We start from the raw sequence: 24,845 nt of genomic DNA, 5'->3' as shown, positions 1-24,845 counted from the left end.
TTATTATCCAGATATTCCTCGTTTAGGAAACTTCACAGTTCATATCCAAATCATTCTTAAAGAAGGTGAAAGGTGCAAAATGAACTGCTTTTAAATTAGCAAGTTAAAATACGTGGTCAGAAATTAGGAGTGAAAACATGCTGGCTATCTTCTGCTGGCAGCGGCTGTCCTTCACTCTGCTGCACGGGGCAGAGGGAAAACGAGGCAGTTTTCATTTCTTGTGTGGTACCTGACTTACTGGTACCCTGATCACCCAACTAAAATATGAAATCAAAGAAGAAACCTTTTTTTTTTTTTCTTTTTTCAAGTATGCCTTTTGGGTGCAGTTGCTTGAGGATGGTAAATAAGAATGGCAGATCATTGTAATTTAGAGGCAGCACCCAAGCACGAACGTCGGATATTATTTTGATAGCTTCCCAGGAAGCATATTAACATTTTTACACTCTGCAATACCACACAGGAGAAAGAAAGGATCAAAGGAGCAGCGAGCTTCATGGGATGAGGTCTGGGAGAGCTGGGCTGGCGAGGGCGGGGAGCCGCAGCACCAGTAAAAGCCGCGTTTCCTCCAGGGGAACCAGTTACCGGTAAACCCAACGCTTTGGATGATGTTGTGGCGTATCAGAGGACTTCACTGCTTCCTTCATTTGCCTTTCCGTAAGAGAGGTCTTCATTAGACGCGCACCACTTTGTGTTTAAAAAAGACACTGTGGGTGTTTCGCAATGGGAACTGCATTTGCTGAGTTGATCCTCTGCAGCGCTGCTGTGAGCTGAGAAAGAAGCCGGTGGGGAGGTGGGACACAACGGGGCAAAGCCCGTCCAGGGCAAAACGTTAAACCCGCTGTGCTGAGCTCCTTCCCGCACCAGCCCTCCTTTCTCCTCACTGTGGCTGGCCAGTTTCAAGCCCGGCACACGTTAGCGTTGCCTGCGGCGGGGCTTTGCTGGCCACCACCTAGCACGGGTGTTCTCCACCGACGCCACCCCACGCACGAGGCACCGGCCGCGCTCTCCCGGCACCACCTCCCCTCGCTCCTTGCGCACGGGGCCGCAGCCGGCATCTGCGCTCGGTTTGAAGCGGCGGTGATGCGTCGCCGGGCTGCGCGCACGCGCGCTGCTTCGGGGTCCGTCACATTTCCATTACGGCCCGTGTGGCCGCAGCGCTCTCTGCCCAGGGCCGTCCCCTGCGAGGCCTTTTTGCTGTTAACAGCAGAGGAAGAAAGAACAGTAAATGTGTGCTGCCGGTCCTAGGGCGAACATAAAGCCATGCCTCCACATACTTTTGTTTGCTCCGAGAGCACGAAAGACGTCAGCAGGCTTTTTTTTTCTTCTAGGGCTTCTTTTTGTTTATTATTCCCCTTTTTATTCCTCCTCATCCTCCCGGGCAGCGGGCAGCTTTGCTCCCTAACCGATTGCTTGCCTGTTTGGAGTTAAACAGGAGCTGAGCGTTGTGATGGACTGGGGCTGAAGTAACCCCTGAGCACTGGTGGGACTGGGCTGAACTGGAAGTGCACCTTCCAGATGCCCGCGTTGGTGGTTTAACACTGAGGGTATGGATTTGGGTGCAGCCCTGGCAGCGGCATGGGAGCCCGGGGAAACCCGCTGGCTTCTTGGTGCTCCATGGCAAAGACAGATGGGTTCACTGGCGGCTGGCACACGGGCTCCGGTGGGGCCCAGCACGGAGGCAGAGCCGTCTGAGGCCACCGAGGGCTGTTTCTGAGGACACATGCCGTCTGTGCAGACGTTTGCTCTCCTCCCACGGCTATTTCCTTGCCATGGGACCTAAGCAGCTGTTACATTCCCTTCAAAAAACCACCACCTTTGCAAACTTTGGCAACGTATATTTTGTTTGCTAGAAACCTCTACTCTTTCCTTGCCATGAAATGCATTCTTGACACCTCCTCCCCGTATCGCCATGAATAACTAGCACCCCTCAGACTGGGGATGTGGCTGGACCCTGCCCAGTAATTCCCACCGCGGGGGCTGCCGGGCAGGGGACGGGGTGCGCTCGCAGCCCCAGGCATGAGTTACACCCCAATAAATCAAGTCCAGGCATGTTTCACTGTGTGCAGGAGAGGAACTGAGAGGAAACCCCCAGCACGGCGATCCCCGGCCGTGCAGCCCTGGCCCCGAGGCCAGCCTGCACCAGGCTGCTCACGGGGGGTGTCCCCAGGGCCCCGGTTGTGTGCTGGGAGGACACCACGAGATTTCGGAAGCAGTAAAATACCAAAAGCTGACTTTTCTTCCTGTATCTGCACAACACAGCCAGCACTGGAGCTCCATGCTTTTCGGGTAGGTGCTGTGGCTGTTTAAGGATCTCTCCCCAGCATGGATGTGTTGCAGTGGGTAACGTTCGGACGCTTGACCCTTCTTATGCAGGGCATCGCCGTCAGGAGGAAGAGCCCCATCACTGGCAGGAAAACGGGATTATTCCTTGCATCCCAACAGAAGAGCCGCCTTGCATTCACACTGGAGATGCAAGCAGGGTTTCAGCCAACTGTTTGTGAATAAGTCCCTCGTGCCTAGAGAAGGCACTGCCACTTTCCGTACCGTCAGGCTTGTGGCAGGAGGTGAGCCGAGTCCAAAGGGCGGTGGGATCAGAGCCACTCCGGTTTAGCATCGCTTATTTTCCTGGCTGGTGCTGGAGGTGCCAGAGGGAGGTGGACACAGGCTGTGCCCCGCTCTGTCTCCCTGGTCCTGCCCCGGTGCTGTCGCTGAGCCTTCGGGCTGCGGCTGCTGGTGAGAAGCTGGGCTGCGAGCAGAGCTCTGCCTGAGGACAGCCTTTCCCCCGCTACGTTTCTAAGGCAGATTAAACGGTAGACAGAGCAGCCTTGAGCGTTCTTCTAATTAAAACAAAATCCCCTGTGGCCTCTTATATACAGAGAGATACTACAGACTTAAGGGATGTATAAAATGTATATTTATTGATTGGATCAACTGTTGCAGCTCCTTCCAGTGTCCAGTGAGAGCATTAAGAGCCAACTGACCGGGCTGGTGAGGAGGGCAGGGAAGGGGGGTTTGGCTGGTGCCTTCATCGATGCCAGCCCGCTGGGCTGCTGGCCCAGGCACCTGTGTCACAGTGAGCCCGTGACTACCTGCCTGGTGTATATACCTATATACGTATACATTTATATACATGGCTACCTAGCTAGGCATTGCCTCCCGTGCCCGCCCTGGGAGCCCCTCATTTCTGGTCCTGCTTTGCTGGTGCTGGCGTGGGTTTGCAGAGTTGTACCCACAGTGGGTTGTTTCTGGCTGCTTTGCTTCCGAGTCCGCTTGCGATGGCCATTTTTTCGATGGCAGGGATGCAAGATCTTTTCTGGTGAAGCCTTGGTAGTGATCGAGGGACAAGACGTGCTTTTCAGTGAGAAACAGGCCACCACTCGAAAGCTTTTGCAGGTTGAGATTTTGTGCTTAGCAAGTTGCTCCACATTGAAGAACAACCCCAAGAAATGTGAGTGTGTAGTGGAAATGTCTGCAGGCCCGGATTAAAACAGCTCTGGCAGATGATGCTGTAGCTTCCACAACATAAACATTACAGAAAAATAGTGTAAATACGGGGGATTCTATTTTTTTTTCCTCATTTTTTCCCTCACTCAGGCCAGGAACTGCTAGAGCTTAAATAAATCATTGCAGAAGTGAGACTGACCTAAATCATTTTACACAGCGGAGACCTTGTCTCCTGCTTTTGGAGCTTCTCGTATTTATGCTGTGCCAGAACAGAGTTTAAGTTGTCTGTACGGCAGCAGCTCCTTCCTACGCCCCGGGGAGCTCGGGGGAAGGTGTGAGATCAGCTCGCGTGTGGCAGCAAGGCTGCTGGGGAGACAAAACCACCAGCTCACGCGTGCCGGGGGAACCAGTGCGTATTTTTGGTGCTGCACCGTTCCGTGCTTGGCGCTGGCAGGTTTCCCTGCCCTGTGCAGGGCTCTGCTTGTCGCCGCGTCAGCACCCGGTTGGGTCATGCAGGAGCGCCCAATTAATTCGTGCATAAGTGGCTAATCAGTGAATGCACGAGCGTCCAGTTAATTTACATTTGAGCACCCGATGAGTTCATGCATGAGCACCCAATTAGCGCGTGCATCAGCACACAATTAGCTCATGCATGAGTGCCCGGGAGGTGCATGAGTGCCCAACCGGTGCACGCATGAGCAACCAAAAAGATCCTGCATGAGCGTGCAGTGAACCTGCACACGGATTCACAATTAGTTCACGCACGAGTGCAGGATTAGTCCACGCATGAATGCCCAGTTAGCGCATGCATGAATGCCCACCTGCTGTGCACATCAGCCCCCAATTAGTGCATGCATGAGCACCCGAGTAATTCACGCATGAGCACCCAGTTATTTTGCATATGAATGCCCAAGTAGTGCATGCATGACTGCTCAATTATTTCATGCAAGAGCACCAAGTGATTTACACGTGATTTCCCAGCTGGTTCACCCATGAGCGCCTAGCATGTTCCCAGAGCGGGGACACCCCTGGGGACTGCAGCCCGTGGCTGACCGGCAGGGAAGGCAGGAGCGCGGCAGAGCGGAGGTAATGCAGAGAATGGCGTGGACATGGCTGCTGTGGATGCGCTGTGACGGTGCAGGAGGAAACCCCCACCCTGCAGCCAGCCCAAAGCAACCTGGCATGCCCTGGCACCCCGGAGCTCGTCTGAGGGCAGTGCTGTGCTCTGCTCGACCACAAAAAACCAACCCTGGTGGGTGCTGTGGCTCACAGGAGGGTGGAGTAGATGATCACGACAGCCCTTCCAGCCTTAAAAATTTAGGAAACCTTTGATGTGCAGGCAGGGCCCCTTGCAAATAAACCATATGGAGTTTAGGGCTTGTGCTGCAGCACGCAGCCCAAATACTATAACGGGCGGGAGGACAGAAAAGATAAAATGGAGAAAATCAAGGGAAGAAGTCAAATTAACACTCATCCCTGCCTCACTGTCCGGCTGGGACCCCTGCAAAGCCTGCTGCGGGAGCGAAGCCGCAAGGCACGGTCACACAGCATGTGGTTTGACGTGACTTTTCCTTTGGTGCTTATATTGTCTCTAAACCCGCCTTTCACTTCGGGAGAGATCAGATTAAAGGGAGTTCTCAGCTCTCAAGCGCATCCAGCTGGTCTGGGAGCCCGAGCTGGGGTGCTGGGAGCTGCGAGCAGCGGGCTGGACGGCTCAGCCCGGCCGGGCTGCATCACCCCCTCATCCCTCCGCATGCACAAAGGCAGTTGTTATGTTCCCATGCTAATACCACCCCGCCGAGATTCCAGAGAGATATTTTTATTTATGGATCCTGCATGAACTGCACACCGCAAGTCACTTGCAAAAACTTGCAGAGAGCAGATGACCTGAATACATATTAATAAGGCTCACAAGTCGTTTAGTATTAGTTTTTTCTATCATGCTTGCGGGATGGCAAGGAACACACTACCTCACGGAAAGCAATGTTTAGACAAAAAGCCGTCTATAGCTTGTCGCATTTTTAAGCCCGTTTGCCTTGGAGATAAGCCCAGGCTGCCCTGAAGTGGTGCCACGCTGCAGCTGCCTCTGCTCCGGGACAGACCCCAGGGAGGCAGGAGCGATAGCTCCGTGCACGCTGGAGCCACGAAAGGGCCCTGCTGGTTTTGGGGACAGGCAGGCAGGACATTGCGTGGCCGGAGGCCGCGTTTGGGGGTTTCAGAGCCCTGGTGTGTGATGCTGATGGGAAGTGTTTGACCCAATCCTGGGTGGTTCTTCCGATGAAGGAGCATTTCTCCCTGGGCAGGAACACCTCGGCCCCCGCGCTGCTCCCGGCAGCCATAAGGGGTAGCGACCCCTTTCCCGGCTGGGGAACCTGGGGGACAGTCCCAGCTCTGGTGTTGGTGCACTCCGGTCTCACTCTGGACTGAAAGCCTTTGCAGATCAGGCATGGGGACGAGGTGCTCAGAGCACCAGGCGCAGGGACAGCCTGGTTCCCATTCCCCGGGGGATGTGAGAGTAACCCCCGGGAGACAGAAATGCACGCAGGCTGGATCTGTGCAGTGAAGGGGATGGCAGGTAATGAAAATGCTTTGTCGTCCCGAATTTGTGAACAATAAACTGGGGGACTTGGGGTCTGATATTGATGTTAATGGACTGCTTATGGTGATCAAACCCTCAGCATCAGCAGTGGCAGCTCCCCGCTGGAGTTTTAGAGAGCATTTCCTTTTATAGGGCATTTTCTTTTTCCACGGGATTTATTCAGGTTCTATAGCAGGGATTCAGGGAGATAATAACGTACATTAACCAGGGCACGGAAAACTGCTTCGCAAACAAGATTGATCAAAGCAGCCCAGGACTGATAGCAAACCCTCCGTAATGCAGTTTGCAAAACACTTGCCAAAACAATTGATTCCTGCTGAAAAATAACTCGTTGGGCCGCCTCGGGGGAGCGGTGGCCGGTGAGGGACCCGGCTCCAGCAGCCGGAAAGCTGGCGGCTGGGGGCTGCAGCGATGAGCAAGGGCCAGATCCGGCTCCTCCTTGCCCAAAGCAAGTGCTAGGCTTTGGTATTGAGGTGTGGGCACCCAGGAGGAGCCGCTGGCCAGATCCTGCCCCGGGGCCAATGCGGGTGCTGGGGTGGCGAGTCATTGGGGTGCCCGGCCGTGCGCGGACCTGTACCCCCGGGCACTGCGTGCCACCCCATGGGTGCTTCATGGACAGGCTCTCACTTGCCAGGGAGAACAACGCGTTCTGCAAGGGGTCGGACTCTGCAAGGGTCTCCCCCGGCAGAAGCGGAACGCGGGGCTGAGCTGCTGGCACTGCCTCCCTCACGCCCGCATCTCGTTTCCGTGCAGTTGCTTTGCAGCGCGTCTCTGCAAGGAGATCGGGAGCTGCTGGCTCCTCGCTCGATGCATCAGCCACAGGAGGATGCTTATCAGCGATTGCGTTGCTAGACGAGGAAGAATACCCGCAGCCGCCCCGGCTGTGATCTTTGTGCTCCGGTCGCAGCAGGCAGGGCCTGTCGGAGGGGGTTTGTGTTGATACGATGAAGTGGCCGAATCCCTCTTTGTGCGGAGCAGCCGCCCTGCTCTGGGGGTGCCCGGGTGTCACTGCCGTGCCCACACCCCCAGGACACACAGGGACAGCAAGGAGGAGAATTAATAAAAGAAGGTGCTTTACTGCTGCTGCTGGTTTTATTTATTAATATTGGCAAAAGAGAGTGACGGATGGCGGAGTCTGGAGAAGAGCAAGGAGGTGATCAGAGGTGCAGGAGACACGGGGGGAGGAGAGAGGGAAGGAATTCCTGCAGGGAGAGGAGGTGAAGGCGACATTTCTGCACCCTGCTGCTGCAGACACGTCCTACAAAATACATCAGTGTGCCGTGTCCACGGCGGGGCAGAGCAGAAGGAATGGGCTAAGTTGTAGCAAAGTGGTTTTCCATTTAATAAGAAGAAAAATCTCCTATGGGGGATATTACTGCGAAGGTGGAGCATGGAAGCAGGGCTGATGTGGTGCTGCAGCCGCACAGGCAGCCCAGCTTTCGGTTTCCCAGACCTCTGCGTTTCTTAGGGCAGATGTGCACAAAGTCTGCAGTTTTTAACTTAAAATCGCCTGGGATTGGAAACGTGTCTCGCGGGGAAGCGCGTGGCTGCGGGGCAGGAGGAGCACAGCCTTAGATGGCAAACTGCTCCTCGCCGCCAGGCCCTTTTCCTGTTAATCCCTGTGAAGTGCCTTATATAGTGCACTCGGAGGAATTTATAAATAAATGCTTTTTGTCATGATTCAGGAACGCGTCTCCCTCCATGGCATTTGAAGCACTTTCTTCCCTCAAGGCCGTGCTCCTTCACGTGCAAAGAGCAGCGCCAAGCTTGCAGCGCCCGGCGGCGGCCGTGGCCGGGGCTGTGCCGGGCAGGAGGGGGGCTCCACCTTCTCTTGCTGCTGATCCTTTTGGGGAAAGAGGCAGGACATAACTGGGATGGGGTTACACTGGGATTACAGGAGCAGCCACCCACACTGGAGCCAGCTCTGTGGACTGCTGACTGTCACCATTTGGGTTCAGGGCCACGGTTTTATACCTCGTCCCTTTGCGGCCAGGCCCCCAGGGCAGCTCCCGGCTGCCCTGGGCTGAAGGGACCCACGGGTGTCCCCGGGACAGGCAGGGCAGGAGGGAGGCGAGTGCTGCTTCTGTGTGCACTCCTACCGGGAAGATACCGGGAGGTTTGAAGCGTGGGATTCCTCATGGGAAAGCCTGGGGCTCCTGTTGTGCGGGACAGACAGGACGAGCATCGCTCAGCAGCTGCCTTTAGCCTTAAAACCTGCCAAGCTCCCATCATCTGTCCCGGCCTCAGCTCAGGATTAAGAGTATAGTAAAACCAGACGTCGTGGTTGTCACTTTATTGCCCACAAGGATTAAGCAGAAACTCATGGCAGCAGGAATGGAGATCTGACTTACAGCGGCTCAGATCCCTCCCCACTAACGAAGCTCCTTCGTTAGTAAGGGATGGTGTAGGAATACAGGCTGGGCAACCTGGCTCTGCCGAGGGCGGTGGTGTCCCGACCCATGGGCCTGGCTCACCTGCGGCACCAGTGCTGCAAGACTGGTTTGGTGTTTGCCGGATTCCGGAGCTCCTCAGAACAGAAAAGCAGAGGGTTTCCTCCACAGCTCTGTACTGGGGAGGGAGGGAGCTGCCTCCTCCAGTGGAGCCAGGCTGGTTCCCATGCTTGCACCAGGGCTGGAGCTCCGTGGCGCTGCCGCCATGGTGCAAACCGCGGCTCCGTTCTGTCCCGGCAAGGGGAGAGCCAAGGCTCTGCGCCTCCTGGTCTGGGATGCTCATAAAAAAGATCCACAAGACTCAGAGATCTGTTGCCTCAACAGAAACTCAGCAGAGCTATAAATAGCCCAGCCAAGCGCCGCGCAGCAAACCTGAGCAGAGCTGGCTGCCCTTGCAGCCAGGCACCCCCGGGAGCCTCGCCGGGATGACCCGCTCTGCCGCTCGGCAGCGTGGCCCTGGGGAGCCTGCCCGCTCCGGCCGGGCAAGCCTAGACCGTGCTGCAGCCTACGGGGCGTGGGTCTGCCCCATCCCCACTCCCAGGGCTCCCTGTGGGCTCCCGCATCCCGGGCACCCTGCAGAACTCTGACCTTCTGCCTCTCCCGGGTCCCTCTGCAGGTCCCTCTCCGGCAGCTGCCCATCATCTGCCTGGCCATGGCCTTCCCCCCCCCCCAGCCCCGAGATCAGCACCTCCAGCCCCCTCCAGCTGCACGGAACCTCTGGAAACAGTGCCGTAAAAATATTTACTCCCACTGCCACTGAGATGGAAGCTTATAAAGGGCTGTAGCTAAGCCTGTTACTGCATTAGCAGCGGCATCCAAAACAGACGAAGGCAGGGGTCTACCTGGGGGTGGCCTGCGGTGACCCAGAGCGCATCGGTGGGTGCAGGGCATCGCCTGCGTCCCGTCAGGATGGGCACTGCCCACTCCCCCTTCCTGCAGAGGGAGCAAGAAAAGTCAACCTGCGGAAGAAAGCAAGAAAAACACCGCTCCAGGGGTGCAGAGAGACCATCAGCTATTTCCCAGAGCGGTGCGGAGGGGTCTCGATGTTAATAAGGCTGAGGCCTGAGGCTGTAATTTGTCAGCTGCAGCCCAGCCCTCCACTCTGGCCAGGTGTTTATTTATCGACACTTTGCTTCTCAGCCGGAGCAGCTCTTGGTGCAGCCCCAGGGTGTCCACAGCTCCCGTGTGTGCGGTGCCGGGCAGACAGCAGGCGACCCGCAGCCATTCCCCGGCTGATGCACCCAGGCTTTGAGCATTTGAGGTCAGAGGGGATGACGATGCCCTCGAATTATCCCTCTGAAGGCTGGAGGTCAGGTCCCGTGCCACCAGCGGTGGTCTTACAAACTCAGTGCCGTGCCCTGCAGCGTGAGTCCTCACTTGCTTTTCTGCTGCTCCCTGGCTTTTGCTATCTTAAGGCTGAAGCTCAGATCTGGACCCATTTGGGAACAGTAAATATTTTATTTGCTGTTGGGAGTTTTGACCAGTATCTCAGAGGCTGCAAAGGTCACACCAGGAAATATCCACTTCATTAGCAAAAAGGATCGGCCCATTCCTGGGCTGTCTGCTTGCGAGGCAAAAGCGCAGCTGTGGAGCGAACTCCAGCCTGTCCCCTGAGTGCTGTTATCAGCCGTAGGCTTGTCTTCCTTGAGCAATCAAATTAGATAGATTTCAGTACCCGGAGTGGTCTCCCTGGTTCTCAAGGCCATGCATGCAATTAAAACTGGTCTCGTTACGAGCCAGCTGAGCCAAGACAGCGCTGTCTCCATCTCGCCGCTGTTCACACCGGGCACCGTGGCGTGGGAATGAGGACAGCACGGGAACGGGGACTTTTTTGTTTTGCTGGGCTTTTCTTCAGGTGGCTTCTGCAAAGGGCTTCTTGGCACCTCTGCTCAAGTGAAATGGAGCAACCAAACCGGGAGCTGGCTGGCGGCCAGCCTGGCAGACGGGCCCGCAGGGGCAGCCCGGGACAGGTGTATGCCCAGAGCACGTTTATCAAGGGCAGGAGTGGGAAAGCCAAGTGGCCGAAGCGCCACTGTCACACCTATGTGCCAGGATCCTGCTGGCCCCGCGGCTCCCTCGCTGCCAGCCCCAGCGCAGGACCCCACGAGACCTCACCGGTGTGTGTGTGGGCAGCAGACGGGTTACAAGCGTGAGTGTCGTTTGCTGGTTCCCACTCTGAGGTCTGCACACAATGGGCAGCACGGGGTTTGGCTGCCAGCGCCCTGCCGGCCACGGGGACCCCGCTGCAGGGCTGCCGGCGGCGGGGCTTAGCGGGTTCCCTGCCAAGGCACCGCAGCACCGGATCAGCACTTCCACCCACTCCGACGGCACTGGTACCTGCCGAGTTACTAAGGCTGAGCTTTACCACGGCTTTACTCCAGGGTGACCAGTAATGCAAAGCAGGGTATCACAGTGCCTTTCCCTGGACTTCAGGATGAAGAGAGAGTTTTTATTCTCCCCTTTGTCCTTACGCTGGCTTTCACATGTATGTGAAACATCACACCTTCTCGTGGTGAACGTACGATGAAGCTGCTCGAACGGCCACGTGTCACCCCGAGCGCTGGTGTGGTGCGGGGCCACTTCTCGGTGGCGTGGAACCCAGGGCTGGGATTTTATCAGCTTTCCCACACGAAGCAGAGGCTCGCTGAGACACCCCTGGGGAAAAGCAGCGGCTCCCGCTGGCCGTGGGGCTGGTGGTTTAGTGAAAGATGCTCCCACCTTTGCTGCCAGTATAAAAGCAGGAAAGCCCCAAGAAATGAGGGAGCCCTCTCGACGTGTTCAGGAGGGGGAAATCTATCTGGCTTTGCGGGGCAAGGAGAGATGCTGAGTCCTGCGGGGGAAACCGAGCACCTGCCTGCAGCGGCGTGAAAACCTGGACATCTGGGGACAGCGGAGGAGGAGGAGTTTACATGGAGCTCCAGGACACCTGGATCTGTTCCTAATGGGGCCGCTAATGGCCTCAGGGACCTTTCGCAGGTCACTTTCTCCTGCTACTGCCTTGGTTTCCTCAGCTGTAAATATAAGAAGCTGCAGCAACGCCAGCCACCTTGGGAGGGTGTCGCAAGGCTCAAGTGATCAGTGACCATCACGCGTTGAGGATCTCAGGTGGAAGACGCTGTCCAGCTGCAAAGCTACAGCTGATCACCACTGACAGAACTGATTTTTTACTCTTAGGTTGAGCTGTCTTTCCAAGAACACTTTGCACATGGCGGCCCCCGGCCTGCAAGCAGCTCTGCGGACACAGAGAAGTGTCACAGGATGCCGGGAATCTGCTGGTGTGGAGCCAAACGCGGGACCTGGTTCTACATGTACACAGCACTGCCGAAATGCAGCCGCTTTGCGTGGCCACGGTGCTCGGTGCCCAGTGACATTGCAGCAAATCCTGCCACAAAGATGCCCTGGGATCTCTCAGGGTTGGGAATGCAGTCCTAATGGCACGGAGCCCCTCTCCGCCGTAACGCTGCCCTGTTTCCAGTGCCCGGCTGAGCTGCCATGCCACACGACTGCCCAACGCTGAGAGCGGAGCCCCGCGGTGCCCGCTTAGACCCGCAGCAGGGCAGAGCCTGGGGAAGGCAGGGGGCTCAGCGTGCCCTTACGGTGCCGACAGGCCGGCCTGGCTCCGGGGTCTGTCACCAGAGACGCGTCCCTGTCACGCCGGGTGTGAGGGGGTCAGGGACACCACAGCGGCCAGGCCCCCTCAGGGGATCGGGCCCTCCCGAGGCGGTTACCCCCAAGGGGATCAGGTCTCCCCGAGGCAGTGGGTCCCCCCCAGGGGATCTGGGTCCCCCCCCGGGGGATCGGGGTCCCCAAGGCGGCAGGGACACCCCCCCCCGGGGATCGGCCCCCCCGGGCCCAGGCCCCGGCCCCTCACGGCACCGGGGTAGCCCCCCGCCCCCGCGAGGCACCGCCCCTCCCCGCCCCGCCCCGCCCCGCCCCGCGGTCGCCCCGCGGCATTGTGGGATGAAACAGGATGTAGGCAGAACAGCGCGGGCGGACGGGCCGGGGCGGCGGGCCGCGCCGCGGCGCAGCCAATGGGAACGCGGCGTGCCGAGAGGCGCAGCCAATGGGAGAGCGACGGGCCGCGCGCCGCAGCGGGCGGGGCGGTATTTGAGCGCGGCGCGGCGGCGAGGCGCAGAGCGCTCGGCGCGGCGCAGGGAACGGAGCGGAGCGGAGCGGGCTGAGGCGAGCGGGTCCGGGCCTCCTCCCACCTCCTCCTCCTCGGTGCCGTGCCTCGCCCTCCCTGTCACTGTGAAGGTGAGCGACGCCCTCCGCCCGGCCGGGACGGCGGGGACCTCCGCGCCTCGCCTGGCACCGGTCGATCCGTGTGCGAGGTGGCGGCGGGGCCGCCCCGGGGGGAGGGGGTCGCGGCCCTGGCCGGCGGGCGGCTCCGGCCCGTGGGTAGCTCCCGGTGGCGGTCGGAGCGCGCCCCGCCCCGGTGGCCTGCCGCCGGTGCGTTGCCGGCCCCGCTCTGGGCAAGGTCACCGCTGCCTCGGGTGCCCCCGGGGCTCCCCCCTGTGAAGGTCACGCAGGGCTGCGGCCTGCACATGCGCCTGGCTCCTGGGAGCGCCTCCCCGGGCCCCCATCGGCCCTGGTGGGGAAGGGGCTGTGCCTTCCCCGCTTCCCAGGGCCCTCCTGCCGTGGTGGGGGAAGCGGTGGGGGCTGGGCTTGGGCCTCGTCCCACTTTTAGGGCCTCATCCCGCCCGGGGAGGGAAAGAGTGGGTGTGGGGGCTTGTGTATCATCCCTATCCCAAAGCCGCATCTTGTCCTGGTGAGGGAAGGAGTGGGTGCTGAGCTTGAGCACTATCCCTCTCCCAAAGCCCTGTGCTGCCCTGCTGGGGAAGTGGTTGGGTGCTGGGCTTGGGCCTCATATTCCTTCCAAGACCTCATCCTGCCCTGGTGAGGGAGGGGTTGGGTGCTGGCTTGGGCCTAATCCCTCTCCCAAGGCCTCATCCTGTCCTGGAGTGGCTACTGGGGCTGTGGTCTTTTGCTCCTCCCTCAAGACCCCATCCTGCTCTGGGATGGGGAAGGAGTGGCTGCCAGAGCTGTATTATTACCCCTTCCCAGGCCCATTCTGCCGTGGGCTGGGTGCTGGGCCTTTGTGGTTTTCCTCAGAGAGGGCCAGACTTGGGTGGCAAGACCCTGAGGGCCAGCTGTGATCTTATGGTTTAGGGATAAGATGTGTCTGTGGTGCTGCTGGGCTGCCTTGCAGGGAGGATGCCTTTGTAACCCCACGGGGGAGTGAGCTGAGACTGGGGCCCTGCTCTGTGGTGTTCAGGTGGGTGGATGGGGTGGCACTTGGAGCTGCTCCCCACCCTACAGTGGGTGCAGGGGACCCTTCTTCCCTTCAGCAGCACAGCTGGCTGCCAGCCTTTGTCATGCTTGGCCTGTGAAGGATGCTGTGCCCTGGAGCAGTGCGGTGCTGGGGAGGGCAGGCTGGCCAGTGCTTGCAGCTCTACTGAAGGATAATCGTTCTTTTTTTTTCTATGGCGCTGTTGGCCCTCGGCAGCATGGGCCTGCACTGAGATGCTCCTTGCCTAAACAATGAGGAAGATGCTTTTTGCAGGTCACTCTGTGGCTGGTTATGTAATGGCAAATGCCCTCTGAACTCAGTGTGCAGTGGAGGTGTGCGAAGGCCTGATGTGTGTGAGAGCTTGCTTGCCTTCTTTCCCTAAAGAGGCTTTCCTGGAAGAATAACCCACAAGTGAATTTCTGCCACTTCCCTTTTCCTGTGGGCTGGACCCCCGGAAGACTTCTCCAAGGGATTACCAGATTCCTGGATAGTGAATCCAAATCTACAGGCAGTTGGTTGGGCTGTTCTGAGCTGTGTCTTGTCCTGCCAGGGTTTCTGGGCCACAGGCTAACACCCACTGGCTTAAACCACAGCACGGAGGGGAACAAACTGCCTGGAAGTGGCTTTTCCAGAGCTGTGCTAGGGGCGTGTGCTCTCTGTTGGCCTTTGAGCTCAGTTCCTGTCATTCCTCCTGATGCTATTAGTGTATGTTAATAGCAGTGCTCTATTAAACATTGTATCTAAAATGTATAAATTAAGGTTGCAGTAGAAGTCTTCAACTGCAGGCAGAGTGAAGAATTGAAGTATTGTAATCATAGGGCTGCAATTATGTAACTGGATTCTCTTTCTCTCTGGATAGCAGGCTCCTTTAATTGCTGTAACAAAGCTACTCCTTCAGTTTTCTGGGACTGTTCCAGGAAGCGATCATTGCAGCAGATTTTCTTCACTCCCCAGTAGAGCTAAAAATGTGTAGTTCCACTATTTCAAAACATGCTTGGTAGTATCACTCAAGACTTAAAGCACTGTAAAAGGACTTAGGAAACTTAATGGTGCTCTGCAGGCTTAACTGGAGGCGCTCCTTGCCATTAAGAAGCTTATTCCCCAAAGTTTTAATATGCTCTGGTAAGAGCTGCTGCCAAGGTGAGCAGCTGTGGTCCTTCTCAGTGCAGACCTTTGCTTGACCGGTCCCCCAGATAACCTGTGCCTCCTGACCAGGCCTCGCATGCGGCTTCGGAGCAAGGGGTCTGGTGCCCAGAGGGGTGTTGGAGTCTGCCAGCCAGCAGCGGGACTGCACGGGGCTCCTTCCCCAGGGCATGTGTCACGGCCTTTGCCTGAAGAAAAGGGCTCGTGTTGCCAGATCCCCATTTTTCTAGGCTAATACGAACTGCACTGGGAATTTCCCAATGCTGAACACCTTTCCTGGAAAGGCCATGGCAGATCTATGTGTAAATGGCTTCAGTGACTGGTATGAAGCACCTGAACTAACTTAGAGTGAATGGGGCTAAATGCTCAGCTCCAGCATACCATCTTCTAGTTTCTTAAAGGTGATGGGCAGCACTAGCATGCTGGTTTCTAGCATCTGTGTTGTGGTTCACAGGCAGGGGGAGGAAAAGGAGGCTGCTTTGCCAGGCGCTAGCTCTGCTGTGGGGCTTGCTTGCCTCCCTGCCCCTGTTTCTAGGCTGCAGCATGGTGTTAGCCTGTTTCTGGCTCGTCAGACTGGTTTTGTCTCATGGGAACAGCTGAAGTCTGGGTTTCAGCAGCAAAGCAGTGGTGAGGTGAGGGGGTGATGATAGGATGGATGTGGAACAATGCTCCTAAACTAGCAGCAGTTATTGTAACTCCTGGCATAGCATGGAATAAAAAGTGCTGCTGCTGTTAACATGCTTCCTGAGCCTCCCTGCCAGAGATGGGCAGTCTGGGGTCCGTTGCTTGCAAGGCTCTGAACAGCTGATGCTCCAAACCACTGGTGCACCTGGAAGGCAAACTTGGCTGTAGCCTATTGATGTATAGGAGGGCTGTAGCTCTCTGCAGATCCCGTCTCCTCCCACACAGTAAGGTTTTTCTGCATGTGTTTAATGCAGGTGCTGATGTTGGGCTATCTCTGATCTAACCTCCAGACAGTGCTGGTGCTACAGTGCTCCAGTTAAAGGGGCACCTTAGCTTGGGACTACTGTAGGCTACCCTGGTAAACTCACCCTGGGCCTAACAGGGGGTTCGTAGTATTGGCTTGTGACGCAGCCTGCCGTAGAAAGGACAACCTCTGATGTACAGGAAGCTTCTCCTTTCTTGGGAAGGGATTAAAGGAATCTATGTTCTGCCTTAGGTTCACGATGTCTGACAGAAAGGCTGTGATCAAGAATGCGGACATGTCCGAGGACATGCAGCAGGATGCTGTAGACTGTGCTACACAGGCAATGGAGAAGTACAACATAGAAAAGGACATTGCAGCATATATAAAGAAGGTAACTAAGGGATGAGGGGGCTGCTCTGGCTGAGACTTCCTGGAGCTCTTAAGTATGTGTGCCTGTCATGAGCTTGAGTGTCTGTCTGAGACTTCATACTTGCATGTTTGGAGGGAGAAGATGCTTTGTTCTTTGCTTCTTTACTGCTGTTCCCAAGAGGGTGGAGTGACTTCTCCAAGGTCAGAGGAGGGTTATGGCAGAGCAAGGCCTGGTCTGTTGCTCTGGCAAGCTCTGAGCAAAGAGTGTGAGTGCTGTCCCTCTGGATTTGCCAGACTAAAAAGAGCTGGCTGCAGTCTCTCCTTAGGACTTGCTCCACAGATGCTGCTGCTTGACTTGCAGTACCAGCGCAGGGTGGGATTACTCCGTTTCACTCCAAGTGGGCAGCTGTGCACGTGTGGTTCTGTCTGCCATGCTGCTGGCTCTGGGGTGGGCGGTGCGGAGGAGGATGGGGCCTTGTGCTGGCTGGCAGGGTTGTGAAAGGTGCTGCTTTAAAAACAGTGCAGGCAGCTGCCCTGGCTTGTGAAGGGGTGTCTCCCCATTTGCAGGAGCCCATTAACTTAATTCTCATGCTTGATGGCATCTGGGGAGTTGTCAGTTCCCTTTGTAGCCACTTCTCCGAGTGGTTGGGTGAAGTACTTTTGAAGGAGGAAAGTGTGACTTCATAGGCACTGCGGCCCTGGCACCGGGGCTAGCTTTTGGGCCTTGCTTGTAATCTAAGCTTGACTGTAAAGGATTCGAAGGTGTCTCCTAACTTCTCAGATCACTTTGATTGGAGGCAAGACTTATCTCAAAGTGCTTGGGGCAATGCAGCCTGTAAAGTGAGTGCAACAGAAGACATCCAAAAAGAAGTTGGCCTTTATTTCCTGAGAGTGTGTTGGGAGGAGGGAAGCAATCTGATGCACCTTCATGCCCTGGCAAGAAAGCTTTTCCGTACTTCAAAGGTTACCTGCAAAGACCTCAAACTGTCTTGCTGCTGTCTGAGGACTAACACTTGCTTTAATTGTGAATGTTGAGTCTGTTCTCCTGGCTCTGTCTCAGGAGAGGGAAGGGTGTTCCTGGGAGTTGTGTATTAATTAGAGGGAGGAAAATGGTCTTTAACCCTATCTTACCTGCTGAGTAGGAGAAGACTGACTATTAAGCCAGCCTTTAGCTTGCTTGCCTCTGACCTCTTATGTCTTCATGTGCTGTCTGGCCTGTGAATTTGCCTGCTTGTTTTCAATGCAGATTTTCTCCCCTTTATATGAAGAAGAGTCCCAAACAGCAGAAGCCAGACTTCTCCCTCCTTTTTTTAGGTGACCTTTAAGCTCAAATGCCTTGCTGGAGCAGACGTGCCAAAATCTTTTTTTATTTTTTGTGAGTGGGCTTGGAATGGGAGAGGAGAAATATTCCCCTGAGCTAGCCTACACGCAGGGCTTGAATAGCACTGTACCAAGGAGAGCTCTTAGGTCTGCTCTGTCTGCCCAGGGCTGATGGGTGCTCTAAGTCTCGGGAGATGATTCGCTTGTGTTAGATCCTTCAAACAATCCAGCGCAGAGGTCTGGTTGTGTCAGTCACTACCTCGCTTGATATAATAGTGTCTTGCAGTGGGGAATCTAAAGATGCTGCAGGTGGGAGGAGAGGCGATAGTGTGTGAACAGAACCAGCTAAGAATTTGTGCTTAGAACTATTTTCATGTGGGCTTTCTTGGCCTTAATGCCTCTCTTCTCTTTCTTCAGGAATTTGACAAGAAATACAACCCAACTTGGCACTGCATTGTTGGCAGAAACTTTGGCAGCTATGTAACACACGAGACAAAGCACTTCATCTATTTTTACTTGGGTCAGGTTGCAATTCTTCTCTTCAAGTCTGGATAGGAAGTAGGAGCAAGTGAAATTTGGACTGTAATGCACTGATGGCTGAAGCCACGACTCCCTTTAACATGGCTATGCCGCTGCATGGACTGTATACTATATTTAATGTGTATATGTTGCAGTAAAAATCTACTTCTGTTTAGTTGCCTGGGAAGAAGGCAGCGTTTTTTTTGTTATTGCTTTTTTTGGTTGTATTGCACTAGGAAACCTGTAAATGCTTAAACAATGGCCTTTACGTGGGAAGAAATAAAACTATTCCACAACAGCTCCCTCAGTGGTAACTCCTTCTTTGAGGCTGGGAAAACTTCTTTGGGCAGGCCAAAAGACCCTGACTTCCTTACTGAGTTTTATTAGACTGTTAATCTTGTAACGAGGAGCAAAGCCAGTGTGAGCCTCTGTCCCCACCCTGCAGACTGTAGAGAGCTGGCTCTCCCAGTAACCTCAGTGCAGGTACTTAGACCTTCCCTGAAAGCTGCTGGGGTGGCTCTTGATTATGTGGCTTTCACACACAAGTTGAACTCCACCTTGGACTGTGATAAACAGACTTGCAGCTGGCACCCTCAGTGTTCTCTTTCAGTGCCCATCACTGTATTTTTGGCTCTGCTGAAACATTGACCTAGACTTGTAAGTGACTCAGCCTGGTCTAGAAGACTTCGACAAACATCCCCCTGAGTTGCTGCTTGCTGCAGAAAGCAGCATCCTGTGGCTGAAGTCTTTAGACCTTGATCCTGAGATCTAAAGCCACGTAGCCCATCCCTGAAACGGAGTAGGATATCCAATTGGTGACTACTGACAACAGCTCTATTTGGCATGTTCTTAGCCAGTTGTCTCAACACTGCCTTAACTTGATACTCTCCTTAAAGCAAGCTAGTCATGTGGAAGACTTGTAAGTGGCCACTGTCTCCTTTTTTTATTTTCTGTAGCTGATAAGCTATTTCTGGAGGCCTGTCCTCCATGTTCTGATATCTGCTTTTGTTCTTAAAGCACAGTACCAAGAAGTTAAATTTACATGTGATGTTTGTGTGAAGGAAACTCATGTGACATCTGCTTCAAAGGCAGACAAATGTCTTGGTCTCCAATAGGTTCAGCAATGATGTTGTCTTCGTATGTACTGACTCTTGGATTACACTGCAGGAAGTTCTTTTTATCTGGGTGTGGAGAAATGCTGTGTGGTGGCAAGTAAATATCTGGTGCTTGTCATAAGGCCTATTTATTGGTTTGCTAACTAATGCATAGACAGAATCGCCGGGCTGGTGAGCCGAACTTGTCTCTGAGATGAATTTGGTGTTGGTAATAAGTCACTGCTGGGGGAGAAAGGGCACAGTGGAGGGAGCTCTTCATTGTGAAATGACTTGATGACCCAGGTTGACTACTTCCTGAAGTAAAAGTCCTTCTTGTCTCTGTGCAAAATCCAAAGTATGCCTAATTTTGTAAAATTGATAGAACAATGTTGTAACTAGAAAGAATGTAGCTGTCATAACTTCATGTTGATGGAAATGTCTGCGCTGGGGTAATGTGCCTCGGACTGTCCGGGGCACTCTTGTGGTCTTGTCTATTCAGAACTCCACTCTGGATCTGAAAGGAGAATGTTTTGGGTTTGTTTTTTTCCAAGCATGAGTCTAATGTGAACCTGTTCACAGTCTATCGTGGAGCAAGATCTGTTCCCTTCATAACTGCAATGGCTCAAATACCATTTATTTTTTTCAAACATTAAAAGTGAATTGACACATTTAAACAGCCTCTAGTTTCTTCTTCATTGCCAGCTGTCCCAAGCAAAAGCTGCACTTGTCCAGAGAGGGTGAGCAGCGGGTTCTCTGCCCTGGAAGATGCTGATGACCCAAAGGAGGCAGGTCTGCAGAGGGAGGAACTTGACCTGAAGAGCATATGTGGCCCATCTGTGCTGGTGCTGACCTCCAGCCTGGCTCAAACACTGCCAGAAGGAGAGATCGAGGGGAGTGTGTCCTGCTGCAGCCCCGATGGGATGATTTTGTGCCAAGTAACCTAGATGTGAAGGCGCTGGGGCTAACCTCTTAATGCCTTCAGACAAACCGGGGGTGGTAGAGCAGCTGGGGTCCTGGCTCCTGTACACACTCCGAGGTGTCTCCCTGCTTTGCAGGAAAGTAGGTTTCCCCTTCAGGCTTCCTCCCCGTGCTCGGTAGAAAGGCGAGATCTGAAACTCTTGCCAGTTGCCTGAAGCTGGTGTGTGTTTAATGCCTCTCACGCTGCGGGGACTGTGGGCTTGCCCTTAAACAACCCCCCTCAGCTTGCTATCTTGCAACCTAAATTTGGGGTTGTGGCCTGCCTGATATTTTGGAAAAGCTGTGGGTACTTAACTACAGCAGTGTAACAGCTATGCTGTGGGACAGTAAGACCAGCATTGGACACGAGGGGAAGCTGAGCTGCAGACAAACATGGCTCGCGCTAAGCAGCTATAAAATGAGCGGAACCCAAAAGTTGCAAGCAGCAGTATGGCTGTTACATGGAATCTGCTCTAACCTACACCTGGCAGTGCTGAAAAGCAGAGGTGGTTTCTGTTTTGGGGGGAGCTGGGAGTGATGCTCTTCCCTCAGTTGTCCCAGCCAGCCCTTTAGCTGGAAGTGTAGTTACAGGGCTTAAGCTCCAGCCGTGCTGCGCTGGGGCTCTGCGCTCTGGCCTGGCTAGGTCTGGATTAACACTGTGGCTCCAAGAAAACATTTGCAGCCTTATGGGGCTGGGGTAGCCAAGCCCCCTTGGTGCACAGGGCTCTTGGTCAAAGCAAGTGGCAGAGAAACCGGCTCCTGAATGCCAGCTGCAGCGCAGGAGGCTGCTGATCCAAACCTGAGGTGAAAAACTTTTCCAGCCTGAGTCCCATCTGTGGGAAAGCCCCCCTTCCAGCCACATATCCAGCGGCTGTGGTGCTGGTGTAAATCCGTCCCTGGCGGGATGTGGAGGCCCTGCCAGGGCTGGAGGGACGCCGTGCCCTGGAGCTGAGGCACGCAAGTAGAAAGTGGGTTTGTCACTGATGTGTCACTGCAGCAGGAGTCCTGCTTCAGGCTAAGGAAAAGAAGCTCTAGCTCTCACCTTTAGCAATTAGGCAGTGAAACCGAGCCCTGCTCGCCTCCCCGTAACCCCTGCAATGGACACCGGTACTGTGCGTCCTCAGCCTTCCCCCTAAACCATCTTTTACGTAGCACTGGGGCTCTGGAAGATACAAACTGCCTAAAGTTAAGCAGCATTTCCCTCTACACAGCTGAGAGGAGAGTGAGGCTTTAACATGGAGCTTTCTGTCCCCGCTGCCTTCCCCTCCTGCTCCCCAGCAGCTGTCTGACACAGCTTTTGGCTTTGACTTTTTCCATTGCTGGGCTCCACTTTGTCTCCAGTTTCCACCAGGCGCAGGTGTCCTGCATGATGCCTCAGAGCATTAACTGCTTCTGTGCTGGAGAGGCCAACAGCGTCCCCAGGACGGCCGCTCAGTTTCAACGGGGGCACGAAGCTATTTGGAAACATCCGGATCTGGGGCACTGAGTGGAAGGTATGTATCTGGGAGAAACAGCTGGAGGAAAAAAAAACTGCTTCCAGATGTGTTTGGGCAAAAATGCTATTTAAACTCAATATACGTTACTGTCCTGCCTTACAAGCATTCAGCAAACGTCTGATTGCAGGGGAGTCCGAGGTGCTGGCTGCTGCGTGCGGGTGGAGGTCTGGGTGCAGGACAGCGCCCGCAGATGTGTGTGTGCGTTCGCTGTGGCTAAGGGTGCGGTTCGTGGTTGGGGAGAGTGTCACATTATTTTCTCTTGTACAAGCCACGTTATTCAATTCCTCATGTCGAGTATTTCTTCCAGATGTGGCCTTAAAAAAGCAAAGCTTTGCGGCACTGAAGAGCAGCCAGGCTGGTTTTTGGTAGCTGTGCTCCATGTGTGTAACTAGTAGACATTATCTAGAATTCATTCTTCTGCGGAGGGAGCGTGGTGTAGAGCCGCAGGAGAAGGTGTGTCGCTCCGTTAGAGCTAGCCTTGCTCCCTGCCTGCCTGGCACAGCGTTCTTCCCCCTTCTCTGTGACCACCTGGGACTCCGGGAAGGCACAAAGTGACAGCGACGTCCTCCCCACCCTGGGCATCCTGCACAGGGACGGGGCGTTGCACCTTGCTCTCGTGGGAACACCCAGGCTGCAGGTCAGTGCTCTCCTTCCCTCGCATCCAGCAAAGGCAGCCTGCGGCGCTGCCATTGCAGCATTAATCTTCCCCAGCCACGTGGAAGCAGAGCCTGTCGCTGGTAAACCCAGTACCCAACGGACATGTTCCTTCTCACAGTGCTTTTGCGGGAGATTTGAGATGAAGAGAGAAAATGTGGAAATCGTTTTTATCTCACTTTCTGTCTCTGACGGGTAAATCCTTAGGAGGCCGGTGCCACACAGTGAAGGAAGCAGGGCTGTGCCATCCCTGCCCACCCGAGGTTTCCCTGCTTTGTTCTATTTATTGAGCAACGCTTCTGACACCCTTTCCCAGACTGTGACTCATAGCAGCGCTGTCTGTGCATAAGCCATGCGTCTCGGAGCGCTTTATAGATACAGGAGCTGCAGGAGCCTCACAGGAGCCAACTGTGTTTATTAAAAGATGATCAGATGTTTCCTCCCTTAAGGCAGTGTCTAGCTGAGACTGAGTAATAACTCATTACCAACAAGACAAATAACTGCTTATCATCAGGTCAGCGCCTTCACCAGCCCTTCTGTTAGCGACGGCAGGCGCCATGCTTCTCCTGCACTGAGCACCCGTGGTCTCAGCACCCAGCACAGGGGGGTAAGAAGGGAGCTGCCCTGCCAGACCCTGCTCCGGTCCCCGTCCCTTCCCCTGCTGGCAGCCTAAGCAGGGACAACCCAGAGGGTCAACCCCAGGCTCTGCTCCACTGGTCAGCAGGGTTTGGCCCTGGGTTAAGCTCGAGGAATGGTTTTATCCAGCCCTGGTGTAGCTTGTTTCCTCCTGCTTGTGGAAGCAGGCTGCTGTAGTGGCCTCGCAATCCACGTCTTTCTGTCCTAGTGCTGGGGATTCAGAGCAAGTGCACCAGAGCTTGCTGTGGCCTGGTGGAAAAATCAATGGTGGGCCAGCGCAGTGTGCTGCAGCGGTGCCCCGGGAGCACTGCCGGGGCTGTGGGTGAGGCAGGATGTCACACTGCCACGTCCCCGCGTGCCCCTTGCTGCCCGGCGCGGCAGCGCTTGCTCACGGGCCTCTCTCCAGGGCTGGGCTGGAGGGGGAGGCAGTGGAGAGCGGGGCCAGCTCTTCTACGTGGGGCCAGGACCCTCGCAGGCTTGGTCAGAGGCTTTCCTCAGACGCCATCCTCTGGCGCGGCCGCCGCAGCCCTCCCCTGCCAGATGCCATGGCATCTCTCCACGTCCTTTGTTCCCTCCCTTGCTTACGCATCTCTGTTGATTTATGGCCGTTGCAGAGCAGCCTGACCGCAGCTCAGCTGCTTGCCCAGACCCCGGCCGGGCTGCGTGCCCTCGCCCCTGGCCTGCCGGGCAGGGAGAGTTTTGGGGAGAGATCCAAGCCCCCCTGCAGTAGGGCCCCCCTGCATTTAAACACGTGCATGGCCTTTTCTTTCACCTCCTTCCAGCCCGGGTGTGAATGAAGTGCTTTCAGGGGGAGGAGATTGCTGGGAGCCCCGCTCTCCCTGTGCATTGGTTGCAGCCTATAAAAGCATCCGAGGAATTCGCCATCGCGGTCCCTGCGCGGGGTTAGCGCAGTGAAAGCCGTCCTTTGTTCCCGCAGCCTCGGCCGCCCGAATCCCACACAGGGATGGGGCTGGAATCTGCAGAGCTGGATGTGCGCTCCCGCCGGCACGTCGGCCTTAGGGGTCCCGTCATGGGCGCCACAATGCTCCGGGGCCGTCGGGAAAGGGTTTTCCCATGTCTTACCCCAGCCAGGGTGAGCAGCCTGGGGTGCGCAGCGTTAGGCGCTGCCGGGGCACGATGAAAGGATTTCCCTGGGTTTACCAGCAGGGTTGAGCGCCTGCTGGTATCCACGGTGTGACCTGAGCTTTAGCCCCGTGCTGCTTAAGCTGAGTCAGAGGAACGGAAATCCCTTCTTACACAGATATTTTTCCACAAAGTGTTCGATTACAGGTTTGGGGTTTAATCTCGCGCCCATCTCGCGCAGTTTCCCGGCTGGCCGCGCCGCTCGCCTGCTGCCTGCCAGGCTGCCGGGGCCGCTCTGGCAGGAAAGGACTGAGGGCTGACACCGAGCCAGGACGTGCCTCCGCCGCAGCCTGCACACAGGCGGCTGGCGCCCAGCCCAGAACATGGCTCTGGAAAAAAAATAAATGTCTTTTTTGTTTTTGAGGAAAGCCCAGAACGCTTCGACAAGGACAAAACCTCTTCCTAAATTGGGTTTTAAAAGTCCTGTTTTCTCTAAGGGACGAAAATGACCTGGCCAAAAGCGTCCGCTCCTCCGTGGCCCGTGGGTCAGCTTGGACGGGGTAAACCTGGACCCGCATTGCAACGGCTCCCTCTGAAACCGCGGCTTGCAGGAGGACTGAGGGACGGCACCCACGTGGCCCCCTTCCAGCGGGGTCCCCACCCATGGGTGCCAGGGGGTCGCTGGACCTTTTCGGTGCTGTAATTAGCACAAGAAACCCGCTGGGTGACTCAGCAAGCGTCGGGTGCCAGGCCAGGGCTTTGTCACTGTCCTCCAGCAAGACTGACACGTGCAATTCAGGCAGAGCCTGGGCTGGCTAAAGATACCGTGTTACTTAAATATTTTATAGAAAATCATTAAGCAA

General features: G+C 55.5%; 1 protein-coding gene across 2 annotated transcripts; it reads left to right on the top strand.

Annotated features, from left to right (window-relative positions):
- Positions 1-12,640: 12,640 nt before the first annotated feature.
- Positions 12,641-19,824, top strand: DYNLL2 (dynein light chain LC8-type 2; the record flags this gene model as incomplete). Of its 2 annotated transcripts, XM_082328673.1 has the most annotated exons (3): positions 12,641-12,747; positions 16,107-16,245; positions 17,961-19,824. In XM_082328673.1, 2 exons carry the CDS (start codon positions 16,114-16,116, stop codon positions 18,096-18,098), a joined length of 270 nt encoding a protein of 89 aa, XP_082184799.1. In that variant the 3' UTR covers positions 18,099-19,824. The 2 variants fall into 2 exon arrangements, with proteins under 2 accessions (XP_082184799.1, XP_082184798.1); XM_082328672.1 differs by lacking the exon at positions 12,641-12,747 and having other exon boundaries at positions 16,093-16,245.
- Positions 19,825-24,845: the final 5,021 nt, after the last annotated feature.

The sequence above is a fragment of the Platalea leucorodia genome, assembly GCF_965183815.1.
Source record: "Platalea leucorodia genome assembly, chromosome: 16".
NCBI classification, from domain to species: Eukaryota; Metazoa; Chordata; class Aves; order Pelecaniformes; family Threskiornithidae; genus Platalea; species Platalea leucorodia.
The sequence above is the reverse complement of the archived record's forward strand: the minus strand, read 5'-3'. Positions and strand labels throughout refer to the sequence as shown.